The 23721-nt window shown below is 34.1% G+C and overlaps 1 protein-coding gene across 4 annotated transcripts in view; it reads left to right on the top strand.

The window, feature by feature from the left end:
• LOC114475468 (disks large homolog 4-like) overlaps window positions 1-23721 on the top strand; it is a 103943-nt gene that overhangs the window by 65169 nt on the left and 15053 nt on the right. For 3 of the 4 annotated variants that reach the window (XM_028466295.1, XM_028466294.1, XM_028466292.1), the window contains exons 3-10: window positions 5283-5339; window positions 17638-17691; window positions 17877-17927; window positions 18723-18847; window positions 19607-19776; window positions 19844-19980; window positions 21227-21371; window positions 22492-22883. In XM_028466295.1, the coding sequence (XP_028322096.1) occupies window positions 5283-5339; window positions 17638-17691; window positions 17877-17927; window positions 18723-18847; window positions 19607-19776; window positions 19844-19980; window positions 21227-21371; window positions 22492-22883 (1131 nt within the window). The remainder of the gene's footprint in view (window positions 1-5282; window positions 5340-17637; window positions 17692-17876; window positions 17928-18722; window positions 18848-19606; window positions 19777-19843; window positions 19981-21226; window positions 21372-22491; window positions 22884-23721) is intronic. The other variant, XM_028466293.1, reaches the window with a different exon arrangement.

Below are 23721 nucleotides of genomic sequence, written 5' to 3'. Positions count from 1 at the left end.
TTTAAAAAAAAAAAGTTAGAAAAAAAACTAAGAAAAAAATTAAATCGAGACATTTTTTTCAAAGCGCATACAAATAACATAAAATGTGCAGTCACTTATTGTAGAACAGTAATAATAATAAAGAAAGCCAAACAGTTTAAAACACTGCTCTATAGCAAAATGCTAATTTTCACGTCCACGAGAGGCTTTTAAAGGTTGAGGATTTAAGAAAACTAAGTGAAAGACAAAGACACCCTCACACAGTAAGAAAAGGGAACTAAGCAGGTCACGATGACATTAATTCCTTCATGCAGGAATGTTGGGTTCATAAAAACTGCACGTTTCTAATCTCTGCAAGATTTTTTTTTTTTTTTTTAGCATAATTTGCATGAAATCGCAGGGACTTTAAAACCCAAATGAATGAATAGATGAGTCCCAGTTCTCCTAGAGTTTCTTTTTCCACATTGACACTAATGAATATCTGATCTTTACCCAATACATCAAGTAAAAAACGTCAGCTAGGTCATGGGTTCTCAACCTTTTCCCCACATGTATTTATTCACCTGAATAATATCCACTGTTGTACAGGAAGTTTACTATTATTTGGGCCATAGTATAAAGTTAGGGTGCATCAAATGTTTAATAATCAATCTGTTCCTATAGTCTAATTATGTTCCAATGACCAAAATACGAAGCCTTGCAAAATATTTGATAAATTAAATTATATTTACAAGGTCCACATCAAGGTTGCACTTTTTACGTATGCCCTTTTATGAGCGATTTTTACATTTAATATTTGTACTGGAATAAATTATATACTTTGTTTTGGATATTGAAGCCTAATAAGGCACTATTTACACAATTAGCATGATGAATTGATGAGCGAGCAGAAATTTTTAATGTAATTTGTAATTTTTGTTTTCTTGTGTTCTTCAGGAAAATAACAAAATAATGCATATTTTCTGTTTTTATTGGTGTTTTTCTTTTGAATTTTTTCACTGGCTTGGTGGACCCCATAAGTAATGATAGAAGTGGGTAATGTTTTACCTGGTTTTCTTTTTTAGGTTTTGGAGCAAATTTAGATTGGGGACAGAAATATATTAAAAATCACATTTTATTATGTGGGGTTTGATGCACCCTTGTATATAGTTATCTTAAATATGTAAATCCTTGTTTTAATCAGAAATAACGTGGGTTGAAAATGGTGGAAAAGGTGGTGAAATTGGATTTTAAACTCCATAGAAATTTGTTAAAAGTTGCAAAAACAGGCAGAAAAAGTGGTAAAAAAGGGTTCAAAGTGTCAATATTGTAACAATTGGTTTAAACTGGAAAAAAAATGGGCATCACAAATTGTGAATGTGGTTAAATTTGCAAAAATAAGCATGAATTATGGCGAAAAATGGATAAAAGTGACAATATTGGGTCAACATGTGACATTAGGTGGGAAAAATGGTGGAAATGGTTTATAAGTGGCAAAAATGTATTGGAAGTGGAAAAAATGTGCAGAAAAGGCATTGAAATTTGATGGAGAAGTGGCAGAAATTAGAGTAATTTAGCAAAAATACATTAAAAGGAGCAAAAATATGGCAAGAAAAAGTGATAAAAAAAATAGGTTCAAATGTGATAAGTTTGGTGTAGTTGCAGAAAAAATGGAGGAAAAAAGAAAAAATGGGCTCAAATTGTTCAGAAAATATTCTTAGTTTTTTTAAGCAATCTGGGGACCCCATCCCAGTGTCTCACGACCCCCAGGTTGAGAACCCGTGAGTTATGAGTGTGTTATGTGAAACAATGGGTGAAAACCAGCTGTTCTAAAAATGAAATGGGAACAACTAGTGCAGATTCTTTTCCCATCAAATGAAAGGAAGCTGATGTTGTTCACTGTGTTGTGGGAATCAGGACTGACTTGGTTCTATTTCTGGAATCCTGTTATTATTCATGACGTTTAGTGGTTTTCTTTAGGGACGGCGGAGTTCTCCGTCAGGTCCAAATGATTTACTGTGCGTTAGCGTCACTGTAACACACGCATACATGCACAAACTGTAACTCAAGTCCACACACACAACTACACAAATACACAAAAGATAAACAAACAAAAAAACTATCAGGAAAATGTATAAAACTATAACAAATATACATTAAAAGGACTCCTTTGAGCACAAAAATACACCAAATGATTAAGAAACAAAACAAAATGACATCAATAATACACATAGATAACAGGAAAATGTTTAAAACGACAACAGAAATCCAGAAAAATGACTACAAAAACACAATCTAACAACAAAAATACACTGAATATACAAAACGACAACTAAAATATATGAAATTACCCACTGAAAAACAACTGAAAAATGTATATAAAAGAACAAGAATACATACAATTAACAAGAAAATATACAAAATGACAACATAAATAACTACAAAAACACAATTTAACGACAAAAATACACCAATTGAAAGAAAAATATACCAAACAACAAAAATGCTCAAAATAAGAGGAAAATGTATAAAATGACAACAGAAATACACAAAAAGGACTCCTCTGACAACAAAAATGCACCAAATGACGGAAAAATAAACAAAACGACATCAACAATGCACAAAAAATTACAGGATTATGTATGACACGACAACAGAAATACAGAAAAATTACTACAAAAACACAATCTAACAACAAAAACACCCTAAATGACAGAAAAGTATACTAAATGACGACAAAAAATATGCCAAATGACAGAAAATAATACAATACGACAACTTAAACACGCTAAATGATTCCAAAAACACAAAAATAACTGAACAATCTATATAAAACAACAAGAATACACGAAAATAACAGGAAAATATACTTGACGACAACAAAAAATGCTCAAAATAGCAGAATTTTTTTTTAAAAAACAAAACGACTTCATTAACACCAAAGACGGCTACAAAAATAAGGGAAAAATACCCAAAAGTGACACAAAATTACAGTAAAAAAAAAATACAAAATGCTAATAAAAACCCTTAGTTTTTTCAAGTGTTAATGCCCAGATTGGTTATTACTAGAAATGCAGACATGAATGTTGACAATGTTGATCACTTGTGATAAATGTTTCCCATCTCTGCAGTAGAATATTGTTTCCATTGATGGAAAAAAGCACAATATGTTCAGTGATAATGTGAGCTGAACATTAAAACTCATCTGTTTATAATCGTTTTAGAATCATGTGATTATAGAAGCCAGTCAGGCCACAGATACTTTTTCTGTTGTACTAAAGATGATGATTAGTCTTCTAAAAACCATCAGGTTGTCTCATAATAGTGAGTGATATTTCACTAATGCATATGTGCAAAGGTTAATTCACAAATATTCAGTTTCCTGGCTGTTTTTCCATGATTAAGATGATATTTTAATGTGTTTTCAAGGTGAATTCTAACTTCTAAACTGTTTTTTTCACCGCTGTAACTTTTCAGTGTGACATTGAATCAATGGAATCCTCACAATTAGTCCAACAACTCATGCTATTATTTAGGAACACAATAAGAATATGAATACATGGTCATTTAAGAGTTATTTTGTGCAGTGAGATGAATCCGAGAGTAGCAAACACAACGTGTGTGTGTTAATGGTGTGCAATGTGCAAGTGTGTCATTGGTGAAGTGAAGTGAAGTGTCTCCTGACGCGTAGAAGTGCTGCAATGCTGCCATTTGTAAAATTCATAAGCCTGTACAGAGAAACAGTGCCCGGTAATATATTCAGCTTTACCAGGCGTGAACAGCGCTCACTATACTGGTTATATAGGCTTTGGTTCATTTATTATTGTTTCCTCTATGACCTTTACTATGCGTTTTCTGCTGTTATTGGTTTACTGTGGTAATAAATAACTAATAATGGTTCAAAAAAAAACATTGGAAAAAGATTCTTTAAATAAGCTGAGTTCCCTACAGCAGCGATGGCAACTGCACACGGCCCCGAGTTTCATTTTGTGTTGCCCCCCAAAGTAGACGTACACAATGACTAAAGAATCCACAAAAAGACAACAAAGACACACAAACATGAGTCCAAACACACAAAATGACAGAACAAGACATAAAAGGACAGCAAAACATTCACAAAAATGTTAGACAAATACACAAAAGCACAACAAAGATACACAAAAATGAGTCCAAACACACAAAATAACAGAAAATTACACAAAAGAACAAAGATACACAAACATGAGTCCGAATACACAAAATGACTCCAAAAGCACAAAAAATTTCATATAAAGACAGCAAAAATTCAAAAAAATGACTCCAAAAGCACATAAAATGTCAAAAAAATACACAAACGGACAACAAAGGCACACAAAATGACAGAAAAGAATCACAAAAATGAGTCCAAATACACAAAATCACTCCAAAAGCACATAAAACGACAAAAGATTCCACTAAAGGACAACAAAGATACACAAAAATTAGTCAAATACACAAAATTACTCCAAAAGCACACAATAATTACACAAAAGGACAGCAAAAAATTCACAAAAATGACTCCAAAAGCAAACAAAATTACAGAAATTTACACAAAAGAACAAAGATACACAAACGAGTCAGAATATACAAAATGACTCCAAAAGCACATAAAATGTCAAAAAAACAAAAAAAAAAAGGACAACAAAGGCACACAAAATGACTCCAAAAACTCACAAAATGACTGAATGACTGAATGAAAAATGGACAAAATGACAGAAAAGAAACACAAAAATGAGTCCAAATACACTAAAGGACAACAAAGATAAACAAACATTAGTCAAAATTTGCAAAAATTACTCCAAAAACACACAAAATGACAGAAAAATACACAAAAGTACAACAAAGATGAATAAAAATGACTCCAAATACACCAATAAGCACCATAAATACACAGAATGTATCCAAAAACACACAGAATGACAGAAAGATATGCAAAAGATACAAAAAAAATACTAAAAAACACACAACAGCAAAAATGCACAAAATGACACCAAAAACACATAAAATGAACAAATGAAGATGTTTAGAAAATGACAACAAAATTATGGGCAACTTTAATCCCAACATTTAGAATCTAACCAATCTGAACAATATTATTGTATTTTTTGGTGTTATTTGTGTGTTCTGGGTATCTTTAGTAAAGTTTTCTATTCATTTTGTGCGTTTTTATTGTTGTTTTTTAGTCGATTTGTAAAAACTACTGTTATTTTCATGTAGTTTGTAAATTTTCTTGTGTATTTTTCTGTCACTTTGTGCATTTCCCACGTTTGTTCTACACAATGACCCCGCCTCTGTTTGTGTTGCAGCCTGTGTTGATGTCTACAGGACACACTCCAATGTACACCTCGGCAGTTTCCACCCTGGTAAGATCCCAGCACTCCATCATCATCATCATCATCATCATCTTCATCAGTGTGTTGTAGTGTGCGTCCACACACCACCATGCAGCTGTCCATTTATCAGCTCTTTATCTGAGCTGTGGGAGCATGAGGTCATCTGTTCTCTGATCATGTCTCTGTATTTGTTCTCATCTTCATCCCACGGATCCATTCTGCTGCTAATGCTAATGCTGCTAATGCTAAAGCTGCTGCTGCTCAGACACTATTTATGGGTCTGAAATAACAAACTGGAAGTTTCATTTAATGCTTTATTATCAATGTTCCATAGCTGACTGTAAATAGTGAGTCTGACAGAGATCGTTGATTATTTAAAAAAAAAAAATTACAGAAACGTGTTATCGGTCTCCAAGGTAGAAATGCTGAGTCAGCTGCTAAAGCTAATGCTGCACACAAGCTAAAAAAATCAGGTTTTTTCTGGCTTTTCAACAGTGACCAATCAGCTGATCAGTGATCGGCCTGTCTGTCTTGTGCACTTCCTTCAAATATGTAAAATAATATCTTAATAAAAATAATCATGGACCTGGTTAGAGAATGGTGTACCTCGTAAATGTGAGAACTCATTCTGTGCGCTTTACTGTCAATAATAACAATACGTTTTATTTATAATCACATTTCAAAAACACAGTTACAGTTGTTGAAACTAAAAAAAGTAAATAAAATAAAAAACTACCAAAAATAAAGGTAAGTAGAGGAAATATAGGAGTAGGAAGCAGAGGAGCTCTAGCTATAATACTGCTTCTCACATAGGATATGAGTATCATCAGCAAGAACTAAAAAAAAAAAGTGGCTCCCCCTCATGTGGTGCCTTGTTTACAGCTTAAGGATGGGATACACTGTGCGATTTCTTCAATCATTGTTCTCAGCTCCAGCTCAAACTCAGACGCAGAGCCCGAATGTGCGCAGCTCACGATTCACGTTCTCACACTGTACAATCATACACGACACGTCGGGGTCTTGTTTACGGAAATGCAACGTACAATTTAGAAGAAGAAGAAGAACACTGGAGCGTCGCCATTAAAATAGACGAAGAAGAAAAACCCGGAAGTAGAGAGACGCTCACGAATCTCAGCAAAAAGAGCTTTAAAAAAGAAAAGACGGCGACGTGATGGACCAGGAGCTGGATGGACAGACGTGGGCGCTACAGTCCGTCAGTTTTACAGCGGTCCTACGGTGTGAGCGTTTACGGTAAGCCGGTCCGTGGCACTGCTTCAACTGTGAGATACCCTCACGAGGAGATACTGGATTTTAAACATGTTTGAAATCCTTACGACCTACGATTGCTGATCGGGAGCTGGTCGTGAGGTGTTCATCGCTTCTCGTGACCCATGTATACTACACGATGCACGACACACGATCTAGCAGAGACTCGCACGATCTTACAAAATAGTCGCACGAGTCGAAAATCAGCTCAAAATGGGCCAAAAATCGCACAGTGTATGTCTGCCTTTAGATAAAAGCCTTCAGCTCAAGTGACCATTCTGTGGGCTCTATAGGTATAAATATAAAATGACCCATCAGTGGCGCTTCTAGTGCTCGTAGACTATAAACAGTCTACTAGAACAACTAGTGTACTAGTAGAACTAGTAAACTATATAAATAAATTACGTTTTTTGAACAATAACGTCAGCGGAAATGCCAAATTAGTACATCAACTCCAGGTCCAACACTTCGAGCAATCCGCCATTTTTATTTCTCGCTTTTATTTTGTAGTCCAAGCTCCAGGATGCAGAAGTTCATATTTAATCATATAATTCCATAGTTAATCATGTAATTAATGTTACTATAGTTAATCATATAATTAATGTTACCATAGTTAATCATATAATTCCATAGTTAATCATATAATTCCATAGTTAATCATGTAATTAATGTTACTATAGTTAATCATATAATTAATGTTACCATAGTTAATCATATAATTCCATAGTTAATCATATAATTCCATAGTTAATCATATAATTCCATAGTTAATTATATAATTCCATAGTTAATCATATAATTCCATAGTTAATTATATAATTCCATAGTTAATCATATAATTCCATAGTTAATTATATAATTCCATAGTTAATCATATAATTCCATAGTTAATCATATAATTCCATAGTTAATCATATAATTCCATATTTAATCATATAATTCCATAGTTAATCATATAATTCCATAGTTAATTATATAATTCCATAGTTAATCATATAATTCCATAGTTAATTATATAATTCCATAGTTAATCATATAATTCCATAGTTAATCATATAATTCCATAGTTAATCATATAATTCCATATTTAATCATATAATTCCATAGTTAATCATATAATTCCATAGTTAATCATATAATTCCATAGTTAATTATATAATTCCATAGTTAATTATATAATTCCATAGTTAATCATGTAATTAATGTTACTATAGTTAATCATATAATTAATGTTACCATAGTTAATCATATAATTCCATAGTTAATTATATAATTCCATAGTTAATTATATAATTCCATAGTTAATCATGTAATTAATGTTACTATAGTTAATCATATAATTAATGTTACCATAGTTAATCATATAATTCCATAGTTAATTATATAATTCCATAGTTAATCATATAATTCCATATTTAATCATATAATTCCATAGTTAATTATATAATTCTATAGTTATTTATATTATTATTATTGTTTGCAGAATGAAGTGAAACCTGTAGGTGTCAGTGTTAGACTTATTTTTTTAACTATACTTCATCTCTGTTCTTTATGTGAACACTTTGACCATAATGCATTCTGATTGGTTAACTACACACTATAGTGTACACACTATTACACAAAACCAACTGTCATCAGTTCAAGGAGCAAATCCTTCTGCAGATGTTTGTATTTCATTTTCTGTTTGGCTGAAATATGGACGATGCATCGCTGCAGCGCCTCTTTCTCTCTGTGCGTGTGTGTGTGTGTGTGTGTGTGTGTGTGTGTGTGTGTTGGTGATGTGTCGTCACTGTCAGTCTGTCTCTTGTTATTGCTCTAATGGTGTGGGCTTTGCCAGCAGCTCTCCAGGCCTCATTGATTTATTGCTAGGATCTTGTGATGCAGAGCAGCGTTTCTTTGGGTCATGAACAGGATTTAGCTTGAAATGACATACATTTTAAAAACTCAATGTGTTCAATCCTTAGGTTTTCTTGACCTTTGTGCTTTACAAGACTTTTATATCCTTTTGAATATTTCTTATTATTTTGTATATTATTTCTCATTTTGTCTGAGATTTTTGTTGTTTTATATGTGTTTTGGGGTCATTTTGTGTATTTTTTGTTTTGTTTTGTATATTCTTATTTTGTGTGTGATTGTTGTTGGTTTTTGTATGTTTTTTTTAATCATTTTGTGTATTTTTTGTAAATCTTTTTTTCTGTATGCTTGTTTTTTGTAATTTTTTTTTTGTCATTTTGTTTTGTGTTTTTCTGTGTGTTTTTTTGAGTCACTTTGGGCTTTTTCTACTGTTTTGTATATATATTCAATTTGTGTTTATTTGTTTTGTGTGTTTTTCCGAGTTATTTTGTGTATTTTTGTTACTGTTGTGTAATGTATTGTAATTTTGTATATTTCTGTATCATTTCTGTATTTTTTTTTATAGTTTTATCATCATCTTGTCTGGTCTTGTTAGTGATATTGGTTATTTTATTTGTGTTTTGGGTATTTTAGTTGTTACTTTGTGTATTTTTGATATTTTTTGTCATTTTTTTTCTGTTACTTTCGTCATCTTGTGTGTTTTTTTTCTCATGTTGAGTGTGATTGTTGTTTCTAGACTTGAGTTATTTTGTGTGCGTTTGTGTTGTTTTGTGTATGTTTTCTATTGTTTTGCGTATTATTTATATCATTCTGTGTTTTTTTGTTTTTTGTATGTCGTCATTTTGTCTGTTTTTTTTTTATTTATATTTTTGATTATTTTATTTGTGTATTTTTGTTGTTTTTTAAAAAAATCTGTAATTTGTGTATTTTTCTCATCATCTGTTTTTTGAGTAATTTTGGTTATTTTTGGTTCTTACTTTGTGTATTTTTGTTGTAATTTTTTCTGTTATTTTTGTTTTTTTATTTGAATTTGGGTATTTTTTTATACTGTAATGTATTTTGTACTTTTCTCTAAAGTAATTTTGTGGGATTTTTTTGCAGTCGTTTTGTGTGTCTGAGATAAACTTTAGCTCGTGTATAGAAATGTTTGTTAATGGTGAGGGTTGTAAAATCCAGATGAGGCCAATGAGTAGAAAGTCTCATGACTTCAGTGTTGCTTCAAAGGTGTTTATGTGGGAAAAATACTGAGCTAACATCAGCTAGCGTTAGCGTGGAACAGGGGTGGAGTGGCCATCTGTCATACCGGGCATCGTTCCGGTGGGCCATCGACCCAAAGTGGAGGCAGACGTGGCAACAGGTGGTCAAAAATGGCAAAAACTTGGCAAGAAAAGAATGAAAAGTGACTAAAATGGGCCCAAAGCAGTCAAGAGTGGCAAATAGAGGAAACAGGTGGTATTTAATGGCAAAGGGTAGCAAACAATAGTGGAAAAAGGCAAAAATGTGGAACAAAAAGAGGCAAAATGTAGGGAAAAAGGAAACAAGTGGTATTTATTGGGCAAAAATGTGCTTATTTGGATGAAAAGTGGCCAAAAAATTTAAGAATGGACAAAAATGAATTAAAAGTGTCAAATAGAACTTAGGGGAAAAAAAGAGGAATTTATTAGCAAAAGGTAGCTAAAGTCTGAAAAGGAAAAGAAGGAAATGGCCAAAGGAAAAAGGTAAAAAAGGGGTTCAAATGTTTTCTGGTGGATTAATAATTAAAATTAACACATAAAGAACCACATGTTAAACATCAATTAATAACGCTCAAGTTCTACATAGTGTCACTGGTAATGCCGTGGGCTGGTCTGGACCCCAAAGTACAACAGACAAAATGACTTTATAGAAAAGTAAAAAAATACAAAACACAAAAAAGAAAAACTTCCCAAAAAAACAACAAAAATGCACAAAAGACAAATTAAAATGACCAAATCACTCGAAAACCACACAAGACGAGAATAAAAATATGCAAAAATAGAAAAAAACAAGAATAAGAGAAAAAAATATTTTAAAAAACCCACAAAAATACAGAAAAAAACAACAAAAAAAACTATAAAAACAACAAAAAGACACAAAAATAACAGAAAAAACAACAAAAATAACAGAACAAAACTATAAAAAAAAAGCACAAAAATAACAGAAAAAAACTATAAAAAAAAAACCAAATAAAAACCCACAAAAAATCACAAAAATAACAGAAAAAGTATAAAAAAACAACAAAATTGCACAAACAACAAACGTAACAGCACGGTTAGCTCTGCGACAGGTCGTATCTTTTCTCCTCTCCTCATGGAGGTATCTTATATCTGTGTTTAAACTGTGACAAAGGATGAATCCCATTCATTGTCACAGAAAGCATTTCCACAGCTGCATTTATCACAGTCTTTTATCCACCTAACGAGCACACGGTGACAAGCAGCCGACCCCCCGAACGCTTTACGTTACATTCTTTCTCCTGATTCATCTCACAAATCCTTTAAACAACACACACACACACACACACACACACACACACACACACACACATGCGCTTCATATCAAAGACAGATGTGCTTTATGTAACAATTGAATTACTGTTGTCTGAGGTGTTTCCTCACTATCTGCTTCACAGGTCGGTGTCTACTAGTTCCTATCCTCCTATCCTTCTATTTTTAAAATAAGTAAATGTTTAAATATGTCCCTGAGGCTGTGGTGTAATTACTGTGCAGCCTCAGCTCAGCTCAGCTCCTGTGGGACTGAGAGCGAGAGAGAAACATGAATAGTGACTGTTTCACCGGTGGAGGAAACGAGCAGAGGAGGTTTTTTTATGAAGGATGTCGACCAACAGCTCGTCCTTCAGCTATTGTCCTTGCACTAGTTTATAGAATAATAAAGCTTGTCTGTGCATGTTTGGCACTTTTTTTCACTGGAAGTAATTGTAATATTGTATCAACCTTGATGAATATGATTTTATTGGTACAATTTATTGCCTTTACAAAGTGTGAAATTTGGCAATGTTGGTGCAAAAATTGTGTTTTTTGAATTAGTATTAATGGAGACATCTCTGTTTAACTAATATGTGAAGCCTCTCTTCTCAGTTTAAAGTAGGGATGTAACAATTCACTCAACTCCCGATACGATTCACGATACTGGGTTCACGATACGATTCTCTCACAATTTATTTTACAAAAAAAAAAAAAAAAAATGGGATTGTACATGAATGACTGAAAAATAATCCTTTATTTTTTTTGGGAATATACTGTACTATTTTCCTTTTATTTTTTATTGTTTAAAGAATCCCTTGATAAACTATTCAAAACAATGCAATTTAACTAAAAATCAATCTTGAATGAAATAAATAAAGGAATAATACAAATGAAGAAGAAGCCTATTAATTTAAATTCTGGTTCTATAGTAAACAATGCAAAACTACATAATAGTTCCTTTTCTTTTTAAAAGTGCAACTGAAAATGTATTTTGTGCCTTAACAATTGGACTTGTTTTAAAAAAAAAACACACACACAATCATTTCACTGTATTTATATCAGATATTTGTTTGGACCAGCAGAGGGCGCTGGTAACCCAGTGGTCGGTTGGCATGCAGATATTCTAGCTGTGAAGAAGAGATGCTATGTGCTAGCAGACAGAGCTAATAGAAAAATGTGACCTTTACAGATATTCACGTAATATTACAGATATTCTTCCGGTGCTAAAGGGGTAAGGAATCATTTATCCACATGTTTAAGAGTAGAAGGCGGCCAGAAAGAAAGTAGTTGCAGATTTCGCCCGCCGTCAACACTTCTGGACAAGAGAATGTTGTTTAAAAAAAATTTCACAGTATCAATGTGAAATGTGATTCCGATGAATCGATTTTTAACTGCCTTACAATTAATTAGGAACACAGGCTATGTTAGACATAAATCTAATCAGGAGGCACTAAATATGGTTTCATTCCATTTATTTACAAAACAAGATTCTTTAAAATGTGTAACAGTCATTAATTCCATTATTATGCTCTATAGTTGTTTTTTCATAGAATTCTCAGTAAAATGTTGTAGATGGACAAAGGGGGTACATGGACTCAAAAATTAGAGAAAGGGGGACTAGAGCCAAAAAATGTGAGAGAACCACTGATTTAGAGAAACCAAAAGCAGCACAAGTTCTCATTGTGACATTGTGAAAAAGCTACTAAATAATCTAAAAATCAGGCCGAATGTTTCACTAAAGTAGAAAACAATAGGATGTTTACAGGCAGTGGGGCCTTGTGACATCATCAATCACGTGATTTCAAGATGGAGGAACACCGGGTCTAAAACTATAAAGTAGTCTCATTTTTAAAAGTTAATAAAACAAATCTGGTGCATAGTAATGTGTTTTGATAGGCATAGATCTACTATTAAGTACATTTGAGAGGTTTTAAGCCACATTTGTAAAAATATCCCTTTGAAGCCGTTCTTTGGAGGATCCAGTCCAGTTTGAGCCGCTTGACCTTCTTATCGTAGACCCCCCCCCCTCATTTCTCCAGCGTTAAACACACAAAGACAGCTAAGTAATTGCCATCAAACTTTCCCCTGTGCTCCCCTATCCTCAGCGGTGATGGGAGGGGTACAGCAGAGCAGCAGCAGGGATTATGGAACTGGATTCTCACTAAATACAGACCATTAACAGGAAGATTATGAGGATCTGTTGCGTTGGTTTTTCTTCTTCTTCTGATTTTATAAATTCTCTAAATGTGGACAAACCTTGGCCAAGCAACTGGATTTCCTTTGTTTTGTGCTCTTTTGGTGATTCTGGATAAATAAGTTCTTCATTTTGAGATTCTTGAGGGTTTCACTGTTTCTATGGCAGAGTTGAAACCCACTTCACTAATAGTTGGAAGTGTTTTAGATAAAGGAAACAGTCTAGAGTGCTATAAAAGTGACCTTTCTGAGGGTGGTCAGGGATTAACGGAGGGACCGAGGTGTGGTGTTCATGTCTGTGTGCTACGCCAAAAGGATGGCTAGCCGATTGCTGCACAATGTGCGGAGAACCAAGACACATCCACATGGTTTGATGGTACGCAGCCGTTTGGATCAAAGCTTTTCACATTAACCAGGAAAGACGTGGATGTGGGAAGCAGTTCCACTCACTCATTAGTCCTTCTTTTATGCATTGCTGACAGTGTTTCACAGGTTCAACATGTAGGTTTTTACATCGTTATCGTTGCTCATTATCTCGCAGGCGTTGGCATGTTGAGAACTGTTCTGCTGCTTCTGCAGGAAACCTTCTCTAATATCATAATCATTCCTCACATTTATAATGACCTCTACTTAAGGATGCAATATTATCACACATGTTTATCTATGTGTTTGTTTGACTTTTAGCAGGATTACTTAATGGATTTTGATGTAATGTTAACCACATGTAGACCATAGGTCATGTGTGTCAATCTCTTTTTAGTTCTGGGGCCAAACACAGACCAGTTTGATCTTAAGTGGGCAATTTAAATATTTTTATACTTCCATGTATAACTGATATACAGTATATGAGGCACTAATTCAAGCAAAAAGTGACAGATTTCAGGATCTTCACTTAAATTTCCTTTATTTTGTGACTAATTTTTTATTTGGTTTGGTGACATTTTGTGAATTAATGAGAAAAATCACAGGATTTTAGAAAAATTTGGAGACTAAAAATGACAGACATCATGTGATGTACTGTAAGCATTGGTAAAAATGTGAGAGCTGTAAATATTGTGGAGTTTCATTGAGTTAGTGTATTTTGAGTGACTGAGATATCTACAACTGAATGAAGAGTTGCTAATTTACACATTGATTCTAAGTGTTTTTTGTCCCCGTTCTCCTGCGGGTCAAATTGGATGCTCCAAAGGGCCAGAACTGGCCCCCGAGCCTGAGTTTGACCCCTCTGCTATAGGTGATATTATAATTTTATATATCGTCAAAACCAAAATCCTGACTCTTGATATATTGCCCAGTCTTAGATTTAGATTAATATCATGTTTCTGGATTAGTTTAAAAAAATCTGTATTTCTCATTGTTGGCGTAATTTCAAAAATTCATAACTCGGCTTGAAATTTATTCAATATTCATCAAATTTATGTCAGGTTGGTAACTCAATTACAGCACTGAGTTTCATCCAGATTGGAGACAGATTGTCTATTTAATCGTGACTTTAAAAAAAAATAGTGTCCATACATTGTGACCTACTGTAGGTTGTGGTTATTAATGGGGATATACGTACATGTCTTCCAAGTCTTTAAGCAGTGAATAATGATCAGGATTATTGATCCAGATAACTGACAATATCTGAAAAAGATTTAGAGATTTTGCGCTCTTGTTAAAAGTGAATTTGGAGACAAAAATTCAATAATTACTGAACTAAATATAGACTCTTAGATCAAGTTTTTCTCTCATTTTTCAGTTGAAATATAATATATAACATGCTCTGTTAAAAGCATATTACTGCAACGCTATTCTCTCTCAATGTGCACACTCCTCAGCAGCAGCAACAACAACACAGTGTCACTTACAGCAGCCCACACGGAGGCTGCTGCACGCACATGAACAAACACATGCACCACAGAGTTCTAGTGTAACAATTACAAATCAAACATAATGTAAATCAAGCAGCAGTAATTACGTTTCAAGCAGAAAAGTCACCAATTCTATCTTCTACTCCTCCAGACCGTACACTGTAAAAAAGATGGCGCTCCAGCCCCGGGAAAGGGACGGGGCCTGTGAGAAGCAGGGGGCGGGGCTCAATGAGTCTGTTTTTTTCTCACAAGCTACTAGTTTGATGTAAATCTGTCCTTACATAGTGACAGCTTTAGTAAATATGACAAAAAGTCACTTTTATAAGAGTTGCAGACTGCACCTTTAAGTTGTCAACATGTTTTTTTAACAAACCCGAGACCAAGACCGGTCTTGAGTACTACAACACTACTCAATACTACTAATAATATACATCTATTTATTATTCTCTCAATACAACCTACTCATCACAGATTATAGACCCCACAGGTGATGCTTTTTAAAGGAAGGGGCGGAGCCAATAGTGCTTGTTTATGACGCAAGATGGTCCCAAAACGTCACAGCATCTCGTTCTCAGCCAATAGCAAAATGAAATTGTAATATGTTTAACCCCTAGAGGGCAGTCACGCTGACATTTTAACAAAATACTAACATGTTTAGAGTTGGACTAGAACCAATCAACAGCACGATTACTTCATATACAAATACATTTTAGGGTTTAGTGACTCTTTAGGAAGGCATGGCACAAAAACACGTAATATACAACAATGACCAACTATGACAGCTGATCAGCTGTTCCCTGTGAGCTCTTGGGTTTATTCACATTGTTATTTTCGGTGCTTTAATCACACTAATGTTTATTGTGAGCAGAATGCCTTTTCAGGATTTTAAGATGCAAAATGTTTGAACACGATGAAGAGCTGAACTCTTTTGACCGACATGGGCCTCATTTCATGTCTTTTTTTTTTTTTTTTCTACAAACATGTAATCCTGAAACGAGTCCAGCTGGGTCGTGTTTGACGTTCAAATGCACAGTCACAGTTGGTTTTTAGTCACAATTTGGAAGAAATCAAATTGAATAACCAGGGTTGTTGTCTTCTATACTTAGAAACTGTTTGATATCTGTGTGGAGTTGTGTGTGTGTGTGTGCGTGTGTGTGCGTGTGCGTGCTGTCATGTCTGTGAAGGTCAACAGGCTGATATAACGCTGCTGTTTGCTATTCTGTCGGCTCTTTAGAAGCGTAGCGTCTCTTCCATGTTAATCAGCTGGGTAAAGCACAGCAGAAGAAACAAACAGAGCTCAGTCAGCCTGACTGTACATAACGCTGCTTCCTGTCAACATCTGAAGCATCGCTCAACACACGAGTAAAAATAGGTTAACTGTCACGCTTTAATGATGATAAAAAGTGTGTTATCAGAAGGCAGGAAACATCAAAACCTTTTCTTAAACTGTTTACTGTGTCGTTGTTGTTGTTGTTATAATACTGTGAAGATTTAGTTTCTTGAAAAAAGGCGCATAACTTTTATATTTTTCTGTCATTTTGTGTGTATTTGTATGTTTCTGTAGGCGTTTTGTGTGTTTTTATTATAATTTTGTAAATTTTTATGGTCTTTTTTTATGTTTGTCATCATTTTGTGTATTTTTGCATGTTTTTGGAGTATTAACACAGGAAATGACAGAGAGTGTGTGTGTGTGTGTGTGTGCGTGTGTGCGTGTGCCTGTGTGTGTTTTTGTTGTATTTTTGTATTTCTTTTTGGTTATTTTTTGTATTTTTTTTTGTCGTTATTTTGTATATTTTTCTGTCATTTTGTGTATATTTGTATGTTTATGTAGTTGTTTTGTGTTTTTGTTGTAATTTTGTATATTTTCGTGGTCTTTTTTGTATTTTTATGTTTTTGTCATCATTTTGTGTGTTTTTGCATGTTTTTGGTGTAATTTTGTGTATCTTTGTACATTTTTGGAGTTTTAACACAGGAAGTGACAAAGAGTGTGTGCGTGTGTTTTTGTTGTATTTTTGTATTTCTTTTTGGTCATTTTTGGTATTTTTTTTTGTTTTTGTCGACATTTTGTATATTTTTCTGTAATTTTGTTATGTGTTTGTTTTTGTTGTCATTTTGTGTATTTTTGTTGCAGTGTCATGTATTTTTCTGTCATTATAGGCACTTTTGTCGTCGTTTTGTGTGATTTCGTCTTCATCTTGTGTGTTTTTGGCTTCATTTTGTACGTCAAAATTAAGCTGAGGGCCACATGTGGCCCCCGGGTCGCCAGTTGCCAATGTCTGCTTTAGTGAGTTGGTACTGAATATACAGTAACTTCTGCAACCAAAATAACTTCATTATCTGTGATTCTGCTCATATCACCACTGTGTTCTGTCTGCGTGCGAAATAGTGAGTCAGTTTTTGGGGGATTGCTACTCGTTTTCATCGCTTTGGTTTGAAGAACTAATTTTTTTTGTTCTTCACTGACGGACGGTAACAAATGTTTGTGACGAGGCTTTCCATCGTTAAGCAGCGCGGGAACATTGTTATCACATCTAAGAGCTGAAATGACCATCCGCCTTGGCTCAGGCTGCACCGGGGGCTCGTCCAGGATCCGCCTCATATTTGAGTGTGTGCCATATTCCTCTAATGATAATCCTTCATTTCTCTTTCTGCCTTCAGGGAAATTCTCCTCCAGTGGTGGTGAACACAGACACACTCGATGGTTCCCCATACGTAAGAAACATTTCTCATATCTTAATATTGAGATTAACAACACAGCTTGACACCAATTCAAACCATTTAAGATGATGTAGCAACAAAAAACATTAAAAAACATCACATTTTGCTCATTTAAAACCCAGTTGACAACGTTTAACTATTGAATTTTAATAAAATAATGTGTTTTCTTTCTCTGGCAGGTGAATGGGACAGAAGGAGAAATTGAATATGAGGAAATCACACTGGAAAGGGTGAGATTATGAATGTAATTGTGTCTTTTTTGTTGTTGTTTTGGATATTTTTCTGTCATTCTTTTTGTGTACGTGTATTTTTGTTGTTTTGCATGTTTTCTGTCATTTTTGTATATTTGTTTTATGTATTTTTTGTGTATTTCTGGATTGATTTTGTGTGTTTTGTATATTTTCCCGTCATTTGTGTAATTTTCTTGTTTTTGCATCTTCTTCTCTGTCATTATCTGTTTTTGTTGTTTTCTGTGTGATGTGTCATCTGTCATGAGTTTTTTTCTCCTTTTTTCTTTAACATTTTTTTGTCTCTATTTTGGATATTTTTTTATGTCTTTTGTGTATTTTGTAGTCATTCTATGTATTGTCATTTTGTATATTTTCCTGTCCAGTTTTTGTTATTGTATATTTTTGTTGGTTTTGTATATTTTTCTGTCATTTTCTATATTTTTGTTGTATTTTGTGTCATTTTGTGTATTGTTGTTGTTGGTTTTTATGTGTCATTGTATTTTTCTGTTGTTGTTGATTTTTTTCAGTTATGTGTCATGTGAGTCTTTTCTTTTTTTTCTTTTCATTTTCTGTCTCTTTTTTGTGTGTTTTGTCATTTTTTATGTATTTATGAGTCATTTTATGTGTTTTTGGAGTTAATTTGTGTGTAGTTGTTGTCCTTTTTATGTATTTTTTGGTAATATTGAATCTTTTTGTTGAGATTTTTTGTATTTTTGCTCTTTTTTTGGTGTATTTTTCTCATCATGCTCCTGAATAAAGTGTGTTTGTAATGATAATAATGTGTTTCTATCAAAGGGTAACTCAGGCCTGGGCTTCAGTATAGCAGGGGGGACGGACAACCCTCATGTGGGCGATGACCCCAGCATCTTCATCACCAAAATCATACCTGGAGGAGCTGCAGCTCAGGATGGACGGCTGAGGTGACGACACACACACACACACACACACACACACACACACACACACACACACGATGGTGGAAAAGGTGGTGAAATTAGATTTTATAAACCACAGAAATTGATTTAAAGTGTCTTAAAAATTGAAAAGTAGGAACAGTTCTTTTAAACTGGCAAATAATGAGCATGACAAATGGTGAATGTAGTTAAAATGGCAAAAATAAGCATGAAACATGGTGAAAAGAGACAATAATGGGTCAACATGTGACATTAGGTGTGAAAAGTGGTGGTTTATAGGTTCTGAAAATGTCTTGAAAGTAGGAAAAAGTGTGTAGAAGTGCCAGAAATGGGAGTAATGTTGCAAAAATGCATTAAAAGGAGCAAAATATGGCAAGAAAACGTGATGAAAACAGGTTAAAATATGATAAGTTTGGTGTAGTTGCAGAAAAATGGTAAAAATAAGCAAAAATTGGTTCAAATTGTTTAAGAAATATTCTTAGTTTCTTGAAGGCATCTGGCGACCCCCTCCCTGTGTCCACAGGGTCCTGACTGATGCCAAGGTTGAAAACCCCTGCTCTACACAACTCCACATCCCACAATGCATTGCACCAAACTTTTTTCACACTGTTAATAATAAAGTGTTTCCAGTGGAGATCAGAACACAAGTTTAAAGCTGCAATTTCAAGCGTTTACATCATTTTTCCAGGCAAATGATCTTAGATTTATTGATCTATTATATTTATGTGATCTGTGAAACTTCTCTTTCTCTTTTCTTTCCCACAGTGTAAACGACTGCATCCTCTTTGTGAATGATGTGGATGTGAGGGAGGTGACACACAGCCAGGCTGTGGAGGCCCTAAAGGAGGCTGGTGCTATCGTTCGCCTCTACGTCCTCCGCAGGAAACCAGCAGCAGAAAAAGTCACTGAAATCAAGCTAATCAAAGGGCCCAAAGGTAAGCTAGCTATAGCAGGGTGCTTCCTCACAGGTGTGACGTATCCTCTGCTCTGCGTTTGTCTCAGGGTTAGGTTTCAGTATCGCTGGTGGAGTGGGAAACCAGCACATACCAGGAGATAACAGCATCTACGTCACCAAGATCATCGAAGGCGGCGCCGCCCATAAAGACGGACGTCTGCAGATCGGAGACAAGATATTAGCGGTAAGTGGAAAACGTTTAGAGAAGCATACGTGCACACTGGCATTGTGCCTTTGTCACATAAAACTGGTGAAACGATGAGCTAAGATGGTTTTTAGCTGTAAATATTATGGCATGACTGCATAGATGGATGGTAAAATAGTTCACTGCTGCCACCTGCTGGTGAGAGCAGAGTTGTACACTTCTTTTCTAGTTAAGGCACCAGTGTGAAACTCAAGGTCCGTGGGCAAAAGTCCGGCCCTTTAGAGCAGGGGTTCTCAACCTTTGGGGTCGTGAGACATTGGGAGGGGTCGCCAGATGCTTTGAAGAAACAAGAAAAATTTTGGAACAATTTGAGCCCATTTTTTTTTATTTTTACCCTTTTTCTGCAACTACACCAAACTTGCCATATTTTAACCTTTTTTCTTCACTTTTTCTTGCCATATTTTTGCTCCTTTTAATGTGTTTTTGCTACATTTCTCCCATTTTTGCCACTTCTCTATTAAATTCAATGCTTTTTCTGCACATTTTTTCACTTTTCAAGACATTTTCAGCACTTATAAACCATTTCCACCACTTTTTCCACTTATTGTCACATACTGTATGTCGCCCCGTTATTGTCACTTTTAACCTCTTTTTACCATATTCCACTCTTATTTTTGCCAATTTAACCACATTCACTATTTTCCATGCCCATGTTTTGCCATTTTAAAGTAATTATTCCTACTTTTTTCTGCAACTTTTAAGCCAATATTAACACTTTGAACCCTTTATTATCTTTTTTTCACTCTAATTTGCTACTTTTAACCAAAAAACTTGTTTTTTAAAAAAAAAAATCCTGCAAATTTCCTCAATTGATTAAATTAAAAAAGATTTATAATATCAAAGAAATGAAAGTAAAAAATAAATGTCAGGTCTCTTAATGCTTAATGGTCTCTTATATACTTCATTTGTAATTTATACCTGGAAGTGAAAATTAGGGAACATTAATGTTTAAAATGCTCTTTTTCTGCCTAAAATATGAAATCAAGCTGGTCTCTATTTGACCCCTGAACTAAAGCAAGTTTAACACCTCTGAGTTAAGGGTTTTTTAATGAGACAGCAATGAAATATGCAAATATGCATAAAATCCTTGAAAGTTTGTGCACGTCTCTTATATTTTAGTGTTCTTTTAGGTGAACCTGAGTTTAGAAGTTACAAATAAAAATCATATTTTTTTTATTTTTTTAAAAAATCACGTTTTATGTTTTTTCCTCCTCCTCTTCGTCAGGTGAACAACGTGTGCCTGGAGGATGTGATGCACGAGGATGCGGTGGGGGCTCTGAAGAACACAGCCGAGGTGGTTTACCTCAGGGTGGCCAAGCCCAACAACCTGTTCCTGACCAACTCCTACAACCCACCAGACCTCACCAGCAGTAAGCCCCGCCCCCCGCCTCGACGTCACCGTGATTTACCATAAGAAAGGAGTCAGTGATAGTTTTATGAGAGGAAATTGTTTTCAGAAGATTTTTGGTGATGTTTTAAACCAGACATGGATGTCGGTCATATTCTCATTGTCATGTGGTCCCCCAAAAAATATGTCAAATTCACAAAACGTTAACTGAAACACAGTCGTTAACAACAATAAACAAATTCCCATAGTGACAAAAATACAGGAAATTCCTTTATTTTACAAAGATTACTCCAAAATTACACGAAGCGACAACAAATTTATTACAAAAATACACAAATGACTAAAAAAAATCCTAAAAGTAAAAAAAAATTGAAAATGTCAACAAAATGCACAAAATAACAAAATTATATAAAAAGAGATTCCAAAGACACATAAAATATCTAAAATCATAAACTAAAACAGACAAAATGATTCCATCACAAAACAAAAAACCCACTGAAATAATGAGTTATTTTCTGTATAAATCCTCAGATTTGTCATTATTCTAAATTCTACATTTTTTATGTGGCTCTGCTGTGATAAAAGTTGCCCATTTTTGCTCTAAACATTTAAAAGCTCAGGGTTTGATTGTGTTAATCGTTCAGTGATTGTTGATATGTTGATTATTCTAGATCTAATCCATATATAATTATATATATTTTTATTTAATTTGTTTATTTATTCAAAGGACAATGGACAAAAATAATAACAGAAAAATGCTAATATCACAGCCAAGCGTGTATAGAACATTATTCTGTTACATCATGTTCAGAACAACCTAAGAATGTTTGACCAGAGAGACATGTACAGTAAACCCATGTACATTTTTGATGTACAAAACAGGGGACGGGCCCTAGATAAGCAAACTGCTTCTCTCGTCTCCTTTTTCGGCATGTACAAAAAAAAAAAAAAAAATGTAAAAAAAGTGAATGTAACCATGTCGGAAATAAACTGAATAAATAAATAAATAAATAAAATAAATCATGTTAGATTCAGTTTCGTTTCATAACAAATAACTGATACTTTCTGTCTTAGCTGCAGTCATACATTGAGAAACACTTTCATATTAAAACTCATTAATCAATACTTTCTGTATTTTCCAGCATATTCTCATATGGACACTGAACTCAGCCACCCCAACTATCTTGGGTCGGATTACCCACAAGCCCTCACTCCCACCTCCCCGAGTCGCTTTTCTCCTGTTCTGCACAGCATGATGGGAGATGATGACATCCCCAGGTCAGCACTGGTCCAGTGCCCTTCATTTCTCCTGACATGTTTAGCATTAGAACGTAGAACACGGTTAGTAATAACTCTGACTCCGCCCCCCCTCTGCAGAGAGCCTCGGCGGGTGTTGATCCACAGAGGATCCACTGGTCTGGGCTTCAACATTGTTGGAGGAGAAGATGGTGAGGGCATCTTCATCTCCTTCATCCTGGCAGGTGGACCAGCCGACCTCAGCGGAGAGCTGCACAAGGGCGACCAGATCCTTAGCGTAAGAATAAGAATTATAATATTAATAATAATAAAACACACTAAATGATTCCACTAAATGACTAAAAAAAATTAACTGAAATGACAGAAATACACAAATAGTCTCCAATTTACAAAAATTATTCCAGAAATACACAAACTGTCAAGAAAAACACACAAAGTGAAAAAACTGAAATACATTTCCTAAAAGTTAAAAATACATGAAATGTCAACAATTTACAAAAATGAGTTCAAAAATAAACAAAATGTCAACAGAAACACACGCATTAACAAAAAATAAATAAATACATTCCCATAATGACCAAAATACACAAAATGTCTCCAATTTACAAAAATTAATTCAGAAATAATTAAAAAAAAAACAGAAACATAAAAATGTAACATAAAAAAGACTACATTAAATTCCCATAATGACAAAAACACACAAAATGATTCAAAAATATACAAAATGACAAAAAAATCCTGAAATAACACAGAGATACACAAAATATCTCCAATTTACAAAACATTATTCCACAAACACACAAAGCGACAACAAAAACACACAAATTAACTACAAATACACAAAAAATGACTGAAATACATTTCCTAAAAGTTAAAAATAAACAAAATGTCAACAATTTACAAAAATTAGTCCAAAAATAAACAAAATGTCAACAGAAACATAAAAATGTAACAAAAAAGAATACATTAAATTCCCATAATGACAAAAATAGACAAAATGTCTTGAGAAATACACAAAATGTCTCCAAAAATAGACAAAATGTCAACAAAAAAACACAAAATGATTCCAAAATATACAGAATGACCAAAAAAAATCCTGAAATGGCAGAAATACA

The sequence above is a fragment of the Gouania willdenowi genome, chromosome 14, assembly GCF_900634775.1.
Source record: "Gouania willdenowi chromosome 14, fGouWil2.1, whole genome shotgun sequence".
Lineage (NCBI taxonomy): Eukaryota > Metazoa > Chordata > Actinopteri > Blenniiformes > Gobiesocidae > Gouania > Gouania willdenowi.
Note: the sequence above shows the minus strand (reverse complement) of the source record. Positions and strands in the feature narration are given on the sequence as shown.